This window comes from Mercenaria mercenaria, chromosome 1 (genome assembly GCF_021730395.1).
Source record: "Mercenaria mercenaria strain notata chromosome 1, MADL_Memer_1, whole genome shotgun sequence".
NCBI lineage: Eukaryota > Metazoa > Mollusca > Bivalvia > Venerida > Veneridae > Mercenaria > Mercenaria mercenaria.
The window spans coordinates 103,376,888-103,391,846 of NC_069361.1; the positions used below are offsets into that span (position 1 = coordinate 103,376,888).

The 14,959-nt window shown below is 35.8% G+C and overlaps 1 protein-coding gene across 16 annotated transcripts in view; it reads right to left on the reverse strand.

The window, feature by feature from the left end:
* Positions 1 to 14,959, reverse strand: part of LOC123528184 (ankycorbin-like) — an 84,757-nt gene that overhangs the window by 36,571 nt on the left and 33,227 nt on the right. For all 16 annotated transcript variants that reach the window (XM_045307950.2, XM_045307931.2, XM_045308011.2 and 13 more), the window contains 6 exons: positions 13,970 to 14,189; positions 12,857 to 13,112; positions 12,116 to 12,352; positions 11,223 to 11,297; positions 10,709 to 10,904; positions 3,589 to 3,722 (listed from right to left, as the gene is read on the reverse strand). In XM_045307950.2, the coding sequence (XP_045163885.2) occupies positions 3,589 to 3,722; positions 10,709 to 10,904; positions 11,223 to 11,297; positions 12,116 to 12,352; positions 12,857 to 13,112; positions 13,970 to 14,189 (1,118 nt within the window). The remainder of the gene's footprint in view (positions 1 to 3,588; positions 3,723 to 10,708; positions 10,905 to 11,222; positions 11,298 to 12,115; positions 12,353 to 12,856; positions 13,113 to 13,969; positions 14,190 to 14,959) is intronic.

A 14,959-nucleotide genomic window follows, 5' to 3' on the forward strand; every position in this document is an offset into this window, starting at 1 on the left:
GTAATTGAATGCTATAGACGATAGCATATATAGGCTGAGCATCGGGAAGCTGAGACAGAGACCCAGAGTTTGGTAATCTACTGAGATAGTAGGAGAGTTCCAGCTTATAGACGGTTCAGCATTATTGGCGAAGTCATCCAAGGCATCAGGGATAATACCTATATGGAAGCTGAATGTTACATATGATAGCATATAGGCGCTGAGCATCCAGGAGTCAGGGCAATCATATAGAGTTTGAGAGGACAGAGGCCGAGCATCTATGGGATAGGACTCGTATGTTGTTGATTCAAAGACATTGTCTGACGGGAACTTCAACAAAAAGACCAGTCAAGTATAGAGTCTCCAGGCTATAGGAGTTTGAGCTAATCATTTTTAATTGGAGATTGTTAGTTTGAAACATTTAGTGATTTGCCTGATCCCTGAAATTGTCTAGCTCATAATAGGAAGTCATTCACGAATCATTATTACACGAATCATTTAGGCAAGGTAGCCAGAGGAAAATTCTATATATGAGATATTTGGTCTCACCAACTCTACGTTTTAACAAAGGACATTCTATATCGTTTGTCAGCTAGTCTAAGACATAGTCACCTTAGCGACTGGACCCAAACCATTGTTCAAGATACTAAAGGCGTAGGCACTTCCCTGGGTCATATAACCAGTATCCTGACAGGGTGCTAGTCCAATGCTAGTCCAGGGTCTAAAACTGTAACCACTGAGCCAAAGAATTGACTCCCTGACGCAATTGTAAGAGATTGGCTTTAAAACAGCTATGGGTAAGTGTATAACACTCCCTTTCACAAAAATCATCATTTAATGACTTGTATGCCTTTTGGCAAATTAAAGTCATTTTGACAAGATAAGGTTAAGTATCCAGACGAGCCCCATCTTAAGACTTTTTGATGTACTAGAAATCAAAGAGCATAGATTTTTATGATGAAAAATCCTGACTGCGTTTGGAGGAATTTGAATCCTGGTCGCTTAGTTGCTAGTCCAATGCTCTAAACACTGAGCCAAAGACTCGACTCACTAATGCAGATGTAAGAGATTGGCTTTAAATGTACAGGCTATGTGTAAGTGTCCGTAACACTTCCCCTCTTAAAACAAGAGGGCCTTGAAAGCCCTGTATTGCTCACCTGACCTAATTCTAACCCCTGATGAGTTAGAATTTAAGTTGGCCTTGATTTCTCACTAGACTAACTAAGTCTTTAGAAGGAATTGCCCACATGGGTTGCAGGTGGTGACTATGAAAAATCTTAGATCAATACAAAAAGAAATCCAAAGATACAAATCTTGTTTAGCCCTTATCATGCTGGACACAACTGATTCTGCCTTTGCAACCAGTGCAGATCATGATCAGCCTGTACATCCGAGCAATCTGATCATGATCTGCAATGTTCGCTATTCAACCATTATCTTTTTGGTAAGCACCCCTTTTAACAGTCAATAGTACTGTCAACATTGGAAGATGGACAAGTTCATTATAGAGGGTTAGGATTAATTTTGTGGACTGACACAACCTCCATTAAATCCAAAGAAATTATTTCTCTACATATATTTCACAAAATATTTGTTAAAGAATTTGAAAGACCCCAACCCAATCACAATTCTCTGAAACTGAAAATGCTGTTGATACTATCTTGCAATGCTTAAGTTTCATGCAATGAACTTGAGACTAGATGCCCACGGACAACATGTCTAGCCCACCTTTTGACCCCTAACTGTGACCTTGATCTTTTAGATAGAGTCTGTCTCACTGAGTTAAACGTTCATGCCAAATATAAACATGATTGCTCAATGCATGTCAAAGTTATGGTCCGCACAAACAAATCCAAATGGTCGCACGCACAGACCCATGCACATACACCAAACAGCCATTTGAACAACTATGTCTTCGCTTCCGCGAGCGGGCTTGAAAAAATGTGTATTATCCCTACATAAATATACATCTTGGTAAATAGTGCTTTATTTGCACTTATGAATTTGCTCTATATCATTCTCGTTATATACTGTGTGCAGTCACACACATACCTGTGCTTATCATTTATATTTGTAAATGTATGTGTATGGCCTGGAGGCCTTTAACACACACAATAGACATGTTTGAGTTTGAGCTTCACAAGTCAGGGGATATATTGCTCCTTTGTATTAAGTTCAGCTAGTCAGAAGTCTTGACAATTTTGGACAAAAATAGTTATATAATGTACATTTAATACAGCCACCACAGTGTTATATGCAAACACCCTTTTTATGGTTTATCATCTTTGAATGCATGGAAGAATTTTACCCAAAAGAACATGAACTCATTGGGAAACAGACAAATCTAGTACAAGCAGTTGCCTTTATAAGCAAAGGTTTAAAGGTCAGTTGAATCTGAAGGTCTGAAGAGTTCTGATTCTGGATTGTTTTAATAAACAGGAATTCCCAATGCTTGGTATGACCTTGACTTTGAACCAAAATGCATGATAGTACTTGTACACATGTCAAGAAGTCACTGTCATTTAAAAATATGACAATTGTCAGCTTTTGGTTGCTATGGCAACATTTAAGAACAAAGTCATACACTGTTCAAAACTAGAGCTAGAATGACCACACTGGCTTTCCTCAAACTGTTACTGACATATTTTGAACAATATGTTTCAGTTTCTTTGCAATTTTTGAAACTGACATGTTATTTTCTGAAAAGGGGCACTTTGTATTGAAGTAGGAAAAATGATATGAGCCGCACCATGAGAAAACCAACATAGTGGCTTTGCGACCAGCATGGATCCAGACCAGCCTGCGCATCCACGCAGTCTGGTCAGAATCCATGCTGTTCGCTTTCAAAGCCTATTGGAATTAGAGAAACTGTTAGCGAACAGTATGGATCCTGACCAGACTGCGCAGATGCGCAGGCTGGTCTGGATCCATGCTGGTCGCAAACCCACTATGTTAGTTTTCTCGTGGCACGGCTCATATATGAAAATATGAAAACAACTGCACCCATTTTATCTGTAAATATTTTGCTAAAGTTTAAAGGGATTTCAAACTCTTTTCAGTATTATAATTATATATATACACATGTAAACAAAAGTGATTTTATATACATTACAATGCAGATTTGTTTCTGATTTTTGTTGTTAGTATAATAAAATGAAAGCATAATAATGTTTTACCATTATAAAAAAAAAATTCAGACCTCCTGAATGTATTGTCATAACAAAGAATATTGACCGACATAGTGTCACTTTACTTGTGGAAATCTAATCTGTCAATTTGTCTATCAATATATTGATTTTAGTAAATACTACAACAAAATTGCCTTAGTGCGACAGATAAGGAAAGACAAAATGCCTTATAAATCGGGGAATTAATCTCACAGTTTTTATTGAATGCCCTTTTAAGATTAAATGGATCAAATTTCCGACTGAAGGTATTTGATTATCCAACTTCGTTGCAAAGATTGAGAACTCGATAACCTATTCTAGTATGCCTGAATGTTGAAAAAAGCAATTAAGTACATCATTTCTCAACAAGAAGAAGACAGTGCTATTAATTATCTTACATTTTCCACAAGGTAGCACAGTCATCATACAGAAGAAAAGTTACCTATATGCCCTTTCTGGGCAGCTTCGTGTATTGGGTAGTCTCCCTTGTTATTTTGGTGCCACAAATCTGCCTTTTCTTTCTCCAGTAATTTCACAGTGTCCAGACAACCTTTGATTGCAGCACAGTGAGCTGGGCTATAAACGAATAGAAATGTATAGTTTAATTTATAAGTGTATAGTAACTGATTTTTTTTTCTCCAGGACTATTAAACTAAAGAATAACAAGTGAATGAAGTATTGCCATGCAATACAAAGTCCCCTACTGGAAGGCATCTAATTTTCTCTACTGCAGTATAACATCATGATCTGATATCTGTCAATGATGTATAAACAATATTGTACTATTATATACAGTATGTTATAACAACACACTTGGATTAAAATGTGCATATATAAAAACCCACAGTTGTTTTCATATTGAAATGTTTTTACCGATTATAAAAAAGTTATCATATAAGTTATTTATAGTACCAACAAAGGGAAATTAATCTTAAAAAAAATAAAAAAATCTATATAATATAAGTCCACAAGAAACTCTTTACCAGGTAGAGATAGGTCAAAATACACCTAAACAAGAGCTGTCTCCATAGGATGACACATGCCCCTGATGGCACTTTGAATGAATAGTTATGGCCGATGTTAGAGATTAGGACCTTTGACCTATGGACCTGGATCTTGCGCGCGACATGTCGTCTTACTGTGGTACACATTCATGCCCAATAATTTTAAAATCCATGCATGAATGACAAAGATATGGACCGGACAAGCCCATCAATACACTATCATGAAATATGACCTTTAACGTCTAAGTGTGACCTTGACCTTTGAGTTACGGACCTGGGTCTTGCGTGCCACACGTCGTCTTACTATGGTACATATTCATGCCAAGTTATTTGAAAATCCATCCATGGATGACAAAGATATGGACCAGACACGAATGCACTATCATGAAAAATGACCTTTAACGTCTAAGTGTGACCTTGACCTTTGAGCTACGGACCTGGGTCTTGCGCGCGACATGTCATCTTACTGTGGTACACATTCATGCCAAGTTATTTGAAAATCCATCCATGGATGTCAAAGATATGGACCGGACATGAATGCACTATATGAAAAATGACCTTTAACGTCTAAGTGTGACCTTGACCTTTGAGCTACCGATCTGGGTCTTGCGTGCAACACGTTGTCTTACTGTGGTACACATTCATGCCAAGTTATTTGAAAATCCATCCATCGATGACAAAGATATGGACTGGACACGAAAATTGCGGACAGACTGACAGACTGACAGACGGTTCAAAAACTATATGCCTCCCTTCGGGGGCATAAAAATGGATGTAACATGCATGTTGTACCACAGAAAAGTGGTCTCGATTTTTCTCTACGGCCAATAATAAAAAGGTTACAATAAAATCTATTTATAGTAACAACAAAGGGACGTAATTCTAAAAACAAGGGTGCCTCATGGTGGTGAACGTTTGGTCCAAGTTACATCAAAATCCCTCAATGCATGAAGAAGAAATGCTCCGGACAAAGTCATTCTTGAATTTGACCTTTGACCTCTAAATATGACCTTGACCTTAAACCTAGGGACCTGGTTTTTGCACACGACAATCCGTCTTATGTTGGTGAACATTTGTGCCAAGTTACATCAAAATCCCTCCATGCATGAAATGCTCCAGACAAAGTCATTCTTGTGTCTGACCTTTGGTCTCTTAAGTGTGACCTTGACATTAGACCCTGGGCTTGGGTTCTGTGCATAACATGTTGTCTCATCCAGGGGAATATTTGTGCCAACTGATATTTAAATCCTGTTTTGCATGACAAAGTTTTAGACTGGACAGGAAAAAAATCCTACTGACCTTTGATCTCAAATTGTGACCTTGACCTTTAAGCTAGGGTATTCCGTTTGCGCACGACATGTCATCTCATCATGGGGAACAATTATGCCAAGTGATATTGTAATCCCTTGATGGATGACAGAGTTCTGGATCGGACAGGAAAAAAAAATTATTGACCTTTGACCTCCAATTGTGACCTTGACCTTCGAGCTAAGGGTCCAGGATTTGCACACGACACGTCGTCTCATCATGGGGAACATTTGTGCCAAGTAATATTAAAATCCCTTAATGAATGTCAGAGTTATGGACTGGACATGAAACAGACCCTGTTCATGCTATGTTAACATTTGACTGCTAAGTGTGACCTTGACCTTTGAGCTAGGGTCTGGAAGTTGTGTATGACACATCGTCTTATTATGAGGTACATTTGTGCCAAGTAGTATTAAAATCCCTTCATGGACGGCAGAGTTATGGACCCGACAGGAAAAAAACCCTGTTGACCTTTGACCTCAAATTGTGACCTTGACCTTTAAGCTAGGTGTCTAGGTTTTGCACAAGACACGTCATCTCATCATGGAGAACATTTGTGCCAAGTAATACTAAAATCCCTTCATGGATGGGAGAGTTATGGACCGGACAGGAAAAAAGCCCTGTTGACCTTTGACCTCCAACTGTGACCTTGACCTTTGAGCTAGGGGTCCGGGTTTTGCGCATGACACGTCGTCTCATCATGGGGAACATTTGTGCCAAGTAATATTAAAATCCCTTCATGGATGGGAGAGTTATGGACCGGACAGGAAAAAAGCCCTGTTGACCTTTGACCTCCAATTGTGACCTTGACCTTTGAGCTAGGGGTCCAGGTTTTGCGCATGACATGTCATCTCATCATGGGGAACCTTTGTGCCAAGTAATATTAAAATCCCTTCATGGATGACAGAGTTATGGACCGGACATGAAATTGCGGACGGACGAATGGACAGACAAATGGACGGACGGAATGACGGAAAAGCGCATTCCTATAGTCCCCGAAACTGGTTTTCAACTAGTAGGGGACTAATAAATTCCATAAATTGGAAACTGCACATTTATTACTCAAATTTTATCTATGAACAGAATATAACAACAAAATAACTTTTCTTAGATGAATTAATATTAAACTGCATAATACAAAATACCAGTTACCCAAGCAAAAAACATATCGATATCCAAAATGATTACAGAATATCAAATTAATTGAATAACGGAATTGAGAAGAAAGGGCACCCTTTAAATACAAGTTACACAAATTTGATTTTAAAACAACTACCATTAAATACAGCAAAAAGTCCATAACATGTTACCAGGATAACTTGGATCCTACACAAAACTAGAACAAATTTTACTTATTACAGATATCAATACAAAAATCTCTGTTATATGACAATCTTAAAATCTACAATGTGATAAACAGTTGATATTTCTTACACTTTATACTGCAACTTTAGTGCAATCCCTTCAACATTATCACAACATTTCTGTATGCACTGTGGTCATGCTTTCTTCTTATTGTCAAATCTTACAAAATTAGTTTAATTCAAACATAAATATACTGTGAATCTCTTCTTTAAATTTCAAACAAACTCTCACTTTATAATATTATTTGATCAGGTTTCTGTACAGCTGTACACATCTGAGATCTTTCTTTAGTTACAAAAGGTCATTGTGGAATTCAAGTTTCAAACAACTTTACAAAATCATCTTACAATATGTGAAGTCAATATCAATCAATTAATTAATAAGGGATATTAACATTTTATCTAGTTATCAATATATGGAGTTAAGGTAGTTTGTGACAAGGCATTTTCTACATTGTAAAATTTTATTAAACCCTGATTTTTCGAATATGCTAAGAAAATTCAGCAAATAAACTAGAATTGTGCTCATAGGACATGGATGCCCCCACATACTGCACTATCCTCTAAATAGCAAAGTTTTAAGTACAGATCATCATCACAAGAAGGATGTTTGACTAAAAGTTTGAAGCAAATTGTATTCAGATAAGGTTGTGCACCTGGGCAACTTTGAATCCATTCCTTCAAAATATGTATGAGGAGTTGAACACACCAAATCCTTTCCATATGGCCTATTTTGTGAAATTAAGAAAGGGCAATAATTCTAATGTGCTTGATTTTTTTGGTTAAGACTAATTTGAAATATTTGGACCTCATGCAAGTTCTCATAATGGGAGTCCATAGGATTATCACAATCATTTAACATTTCTATGAACAGATTTTTTCACTATGTAGATTTTAATGACACACTTCACAGTCCTATATCAACATATTGTCTTACTGCATGGTGAAATGAAATGTATAGGTGTGTGTGCTTATATATAAGATACTTACCCATCAATTAAGAGATTGGCAAATCTCAAGCAGAAGGTATCATTTGGAATTATTTCACATGAAATCGTTTTTGTTATCACTTTTCTTACCTTTAGAAAGGAGGTAAAATTGTTATTTTTATAAATGTATACAGAGAACAACATAAATTTGCAAAACAGTTTTTCTTTCCATATGCAAGATCCAGGCTTTATTTTATCCGGGCTTTAATCTGTTTTTCAGATAATGACATAATGTCACAACTTCAGGTTCATACCAAACATGCAGAACTACCTTAACATTTATAGGTTATTAATATGTGGGCCTTCAGGGTAAGAGGTATCACCTTGCAGTAATATTTGATACCATTAATTCCAACCACTGATATATGAAAGTGGACCGTAGTTACAAACAAAAGTCAAAATACTATTGACAATGAAATACAACAAAATCTCAGTTTCTAAAAAATTCAATAAAAAAAATCAATAATTGATTATTATGATGGATATCACTGTCTAAATACCCATGTATAGGTAAATATAGCACAAGTATACTACTTATCTTTTAAAAAAACTCCAACCTTTCAAGCTTAAATTTTATAAAAAAGTATTGTTATGTTTTTATGTGTTCAGGTTTAGCATATTTTTTAACAATTTCTCAGACATATAAATGATGGTGTCTACTTGTAGCAGTGAGCACAATGACCAGCTTTGTAGTGCTGCTTCACTGAAATATCATGTCATAGTCAAATGGCATAATACCCCACCCAGTCAAAGTATACTGACACTGGGCTGACAAGTCTTATAACTATCCTGAGCACCAAATGAAGAAGCTACCAGTACCATTCTTCACATCTTTGGTATGACACAGCCAAGCAGAAGGTTTTGAACAAATTCATGTTTCGATTGATAGACTTTTTTTACGTAGTAAATTCTTCTTAATTCTTGATATCATTAGTTTCTTCATTTTCAATTTACTTATGTTAACTCATTCAGTATTATATACAAACAGTTTCTCTTTTGTGGCTATAAAACTGCAATTTACCACTTCCCAAATTAAATCCAGCACAACTATTTATTTTTAATTAACTTGGTCAGTTTTATTTCTAAGGGTTGGGTATGGGCATCCCACCAGTCACTGGTATTTTAGCATGATTCACACTAATCCTGTTTGGAGATTCTGTGCCCTCTTCATTATCAAGCCAATTCTTTTTGAATTTTTCGCCATTTTCGATCCTTCATCTATATTTGAAAGTCTGTGTGGTATTTATTATATCTATAAAAGTTATAAAATGAAACATGTGCTTAAAGTTTTTTTCTTGTATAACAGCATTTTAAGATTTTTTGAGAAAAAAAAAACCACTCAATTTCAGACCAAAAAAAACTGTTGTTGGCCCATTCATTTCTTTTCATTGGCCATATAACGCTTTTTTTTTGTTTCACAAAATCAGTATATGTATACCTTAGTTTATTTGGAATTCATTGATTATATGTCTCAGTATACTGAATATGGTGCCACATTTTTGATAACTTTTAAGTTTAATGGAAGTTTTAAGGTCTCAAGTACTTATTAATTTAGGAAGACAAAAGTTTGCATGTCTCTCGAGGCTACTTATGACTGAGGGAAAGAAATAACTTGCACAACTAACTTCACTTCAACAGTTTAACAATAAAATACAGAGTTTTAGCTAGATTTCCAAGAATGATGCTTACTTATATGCTAATCTCGACAATATTAAAGCTTGTTGAAAGAAAATGGTGGCGATAAGCAGTACACATGTGTCAAAAATTGATATCTGATCGGATCATAGATAAGTTTGATTGACAGGAGACGACTAGTCAACTGCTGACAACTATTAATGCAATATACTAAATAGAATTTATTATCTTAGGAAGGCCAGGCTGAATTTCAATACATCAATCCAAACTAAATTTTTCCAGTTGACACTGTTATTCTGTTTATAGTAACAGTGACCTTGACCTGACTGACCCTTTAGTTGCTCTTTTCTAACCAACTAATTATATAAAAAAAAAAACAAAAGGAACTGTTCAAAATTTATTCACCTACAACTAGAAATGTGTCACAGACACGGATGCCCCCGCAACATGAGAAAGGTCACAGGCTTGGTACTGTTCAAAAACTAAAAGAAGGACCTTTGGCCCTATTTATTTACAAAAAAAAATATTGTAGGAAATGTAGTGAAAATTGGCTAAGTTCAACCAAGGACTGTGACCTTGACCTTTGAGCTAGTGAAATGGTTTTGCGCACGACATATCATCTATCCATGCTTATCATTTGTTTCAAATTATTTCGAAATTGAACCACGCATGTCAAAGTTACGGCCCGGACACGAAAACCACTTATGTAGTGAAAACTGGCTAAGTTCAACCAAGGACTGTGACCTTGACCTTTGAGCTAGTGAAATGATTTTTGTACAGGACGCATTGTCTATCCATGCTTATCATTTGTGTCAAATTATTTTGAAATTGGACCATGCATGTCGAAGTTATGGCCCGGACACGAACACCAACCTTTCCTGAACACACACACAAACACACACATGGACAGGGGTAACACTATATGCCCCCTACCCCCCATTTTATGGGGGGGCATAAAAATACCAGGTGCAAACAACTTTAGACAACTCAGCCATTGTAGAACGTTTTACCATTGGTTAGTGCACAGTAAAATTTAGTAACCGGGACCTTGACCTTCATCCATATATCTCCAATATGTAATTCAAACTTTGGTTTTTCTTGAAGTTACCTGTAGGCCATATTCATTTCAATATGTCAGTCCTAGCTTGGGCACTTTTTACTATTTATAGTAACAGTATAGGTTTTGTAAGTAAGTAAGTAAGTCAGTTAGTAGGTACAAGTAAGTAATAAGTTGGCTGACATGTAATATAAACTTTGTTTACTTTCTGCCTCTGTCATCCACATGGTTCACGTTTGTCTTGGCTTTAATCAAAGCATGTGTACAGTCCTTGTTGCCAAGGGTGATTGCATAGAACAATGGTGTGCACTTATTCTTGTCTATCAAGTTGACGTCTGCTCCATTTTTCCTCAGGACTTCTATACAGTCATAGTGCCCTCTACTGGCAGCACAGTGTAAAGCTGTAACCAGTAACACATGTGATTACTTGTTATAACCGCAACTCAACTGTGGTAAGTATTTAAGTATTTTAACAGTAGTTCATTTAATACAATTTATTATAATACTGACTCCCAATTTGAAATGTACAGCAGACAATATTCTGTAAAATTGCATTACAGCAAGACAAGTGGTGGTGTTCTCAGAAAAATGACTTTTCCATTGTGCCCCAATGGGCAACTTGCCAAAATTTATTCTGGAACATAACTTTTCTATTTATGTTTTGACAGAATTGATATTTATAATTTGTCCAAAACATTTAAGACCATTTTTTGACCTACCTGTAAGATCATCCTTGTCAGTAGAGTTGATATCAGCTCCAGCTTTCAGTAACATCTTACAGGATTCTGCGTTACCTAGTACAACAATAAAAATAATTTTGTACAAATATTTGGGATCGCTGGTGTAATAGATAAAGTGCTGGAAACTCAGCAAGGAGGTTGATATTCAAGCTCTACACCTCAACAACAATACCGGATTTTCCAAAAACAAAGACTCAAGAACACACCATATAAGAATCAAGATATTTATAATTTGAGCAGTCTGGTCAGGATCCATGCTGTTCGCTAACAGTTTCTCTAATGGCAATAGACTTTGAAAGCGAACAGCATGGATCCTGACCAGACTGCACGGATGCGCAGGCTGGTCGCAAACCCATTATGTTGATTTTCTCATGGCCCGGCTCATTTGTGTTCACTCTTTTAATGTAACTTTGGTAAAACAAAGAGTTCTGTTCTAACAGTATGAGATACACAGTTAAGTTCCGTGCATCCTCCAATTTACCATCCTAAAGCTCAACAAGAGCTACGCCAAGCGGTGAAAACACAGACATATAAAACAACTCTTCTGATTCATACAGGATTTTTGTTTGTTTTAGGGTAAGATAAAAATAAAATTGTCATGGAATAAATACCAGATGCAGTACATTTTTACCTCCACAACTGGTGTTCATGACTAAAAGAAATTTTGATCATACAAAAATGCTCTTTTTATTTCATGTCTATTCTTACCCAATTTTACCAGTTTCGTAGTTCAGTAACAGCCAAAATTATATTCAAATTCTTTGACATCTCAATCACCTCCTATGTCACTTTAATATTTCAATAATTTACTGAAATCATATCATAAAATAATCTCTGAAATTTGGAATATAATCAAGAAAGACAAATCTTACCAGAACAAGCTGCCCAGAGTAATGGTTGTCTCCCTGCATCATCTACAACATCCAGTCTAACTTTTGAGTCTAGAAATTTTTTCAAGACCTTCTCTGATATTCTAGATTCTGTATTACCAGAGTTAGCACCATTCATCTGAGCTGCATAGTGTATTGGGTAAGCATGGTGACTATCGGCTGTTGACATGTCTGCTTTATTCTGTATCAATATATCTAACACTTTAAGATGCCCACAAACTGAAAAAAAATGATCAATTAAGCAACATTTATTATAAATTAAAAGAAATTTAGATACGCAATGAAACAAAAATCACTTGTTTTCAGATGCCCTTAATGGGCCTTGACATTATCAATACACTTGAAACTTGATTAAGTCTTGATCTAATAGGAAGTTGATTTTTTAAACTCTCATGTTATGAAGCTTTACTTGACTTGAAAGACACAGCATAACCTGATCGAAAACTCTGTAGGGAAGTTTGACTTGTTTGTTAATTTGACACTGCTGCTACAAAGTATTTCATCAGTATTTCAGCAGTTTGTAAAATTATCCAAGTACATGTATTGTGTACCACTTCTAATATATTCTCCACAAGTAACTGACAACTTTTGCACATGAATCTAAGTGCAAGACAAATGATGTAAGACTGAGTCACACAAAAAGACAGACTTGTTTTCTTGCTTTAGAGTAAAACTACAAAAACATGCTCCAGTTAGTGAGAAATATTAAGTTATTTTTTTTACCTGCTGCCCAATGAGCTAGTTTATGACCTTCATTATCATCTGTACCAATATCTGCTCCTTTCTCCAGCAGTAGCTTGATCAGGTTAACATTGCCAACCAGTACTGCGAGGGCTAGAGCAGTGTAGCCCTGCTCATCCTGTACCTCAAGGATCGCACTGTCCTTCTCTAGTAACATCTCGGCACACTGTGTCTCCAAGTTGTCGGCACAATGATGGAGTGCAGTTTTCCCTGAGGTATCTGATGCTTTTACTGAAGCCTGCAAGAAAAAACAATCTTTTGAATACAAGAATGTTTCTACCTGCTGCTGATTCACCGTTTCCATGACAAGGTTTTTCCTGTATTTCTCTATAAACAGAAGACAATATCATTGATATTATACATCATTTGAAGAACTGCGAAGGTGCTAACAGGAATTTTCAATTTTCAAAACATCTTGATTAATTTTGAATTTATCATCAGAAACAATATGGTGGAACAGGGCTCCGGAAATTCCTGGTTTGTTGGTTTTGGACTGATTTTTGTATAAATAAGTATATAAAAAGTATAAATTTCGGTCTGAAATCTCAATACACGATCACCTGCCAAGCAGGAAATTGTTGATTGCACCCTCAGGTGAAATTTTTTTTATTGTAAAATTCAACCGTTTTAGACTACTGAATTTTTTAACATTTAAATTTTGGCTATAGTGTTGATGCATTGTTATCAAACTTTCAGGATATCTTAGTTAGCATAATAGCAACATTTCCATTAAAAGAACTTTCAGAATTTCTAAAAAGAAATATATTTCAGTTATCAATCAGAAATGGACAGACGGCTGGTCCGACTACTATATGCCTCCATGTTGGGGGGCATAAAAACATTATAAGATGTTATTCTCAAACAAGTTTTGCATTGCAAAAATGACTGTAAGGCATTTGACAAACTCTTAATACAAGCAACCTTTGCACACCTTCATACAACAGTCCAAATTTCGCTCAACTAACTGAACAAAAAAAAACAACAAGATGCTCAACTGGGCTGTTTACCTTAGGATCAAACTAAAAGATAATGCTATTTTTATCCATTTGTTTAAGCCTTCAGTTCAGGTGAGCTAAAAAACAACATAAAATATACCCCATTGTCAAGCAGGTGTTTGAGCTGCTCAGCATTGCCATGCTGACACGCCACAATGACGGGCGTCTTATCATCATCCCCAGTTTGATCCATGATCTTCTTCGAAAATTTCGGGCACTGGCTGATAACTTTATGAAAAAATCTCACATCGGTTGACTCACAGCAGAGGTATAATATGGAACGACCTTCTGAATCTACAGTGTCTAGATGAGGTTTGTGTCTGAAAATATCAGATAAAATATGTTATAATTTCATTGTGAAATCATCTGATAAAATATACCACTTTTTTCAACAGCTGACTGAAAAACTTCAGTTAATTGTCATTTGGGTTATTATATTGAGTACCATATTCAATGAACATCTATCAAACGTTTATGCTCTTTCTTAAATGGTCAAAAACTCTTTTCGGAACAGAAAAATTACTGAAGTTTTGGCATGTGAAACTGTTTCGATATTTAGAGAGGATTTGTTTGGAAAATGGTTTAATTGTTGCAAAATAATATTAAATGAGAAACACAGAATATTAAATAGGTAAAACAATGAATATAATGTTGCATTGAGAAGATAACACTGAATTTGCTGATCTATACAAGTAAGTTTGATTTTATGCAACCTCAGCTCTTTCTATTAAAAGTTGTTCTCTATATTCAAATAATGCTGTGGTTTGATGAAACATAAGATTATGTTTAACCCTTACCCTGCTAAATTTCTAAAATGGACTGGTCCATCATTCAATTTGGGCAGCATCACTTATTATTTAAAGGGGTGTTCACTGAAAATTTACTGACTGAATAGCGAACAGACCATAATCAGCCTGCACGTCTGCTTGCAAAGGCAAAGGCACTTGCCACCAGCAGGCCAAGGGTTAAAATACTGCAGATTTATTAAAAGTCTGTATTTGTTTCAAAGCTATTCATATAATTCAAAAATGTTACAGTATGTGAAATTGGTTTCAAAAGTGGTTAATCTAATTTTTATCAAGAAATGGAT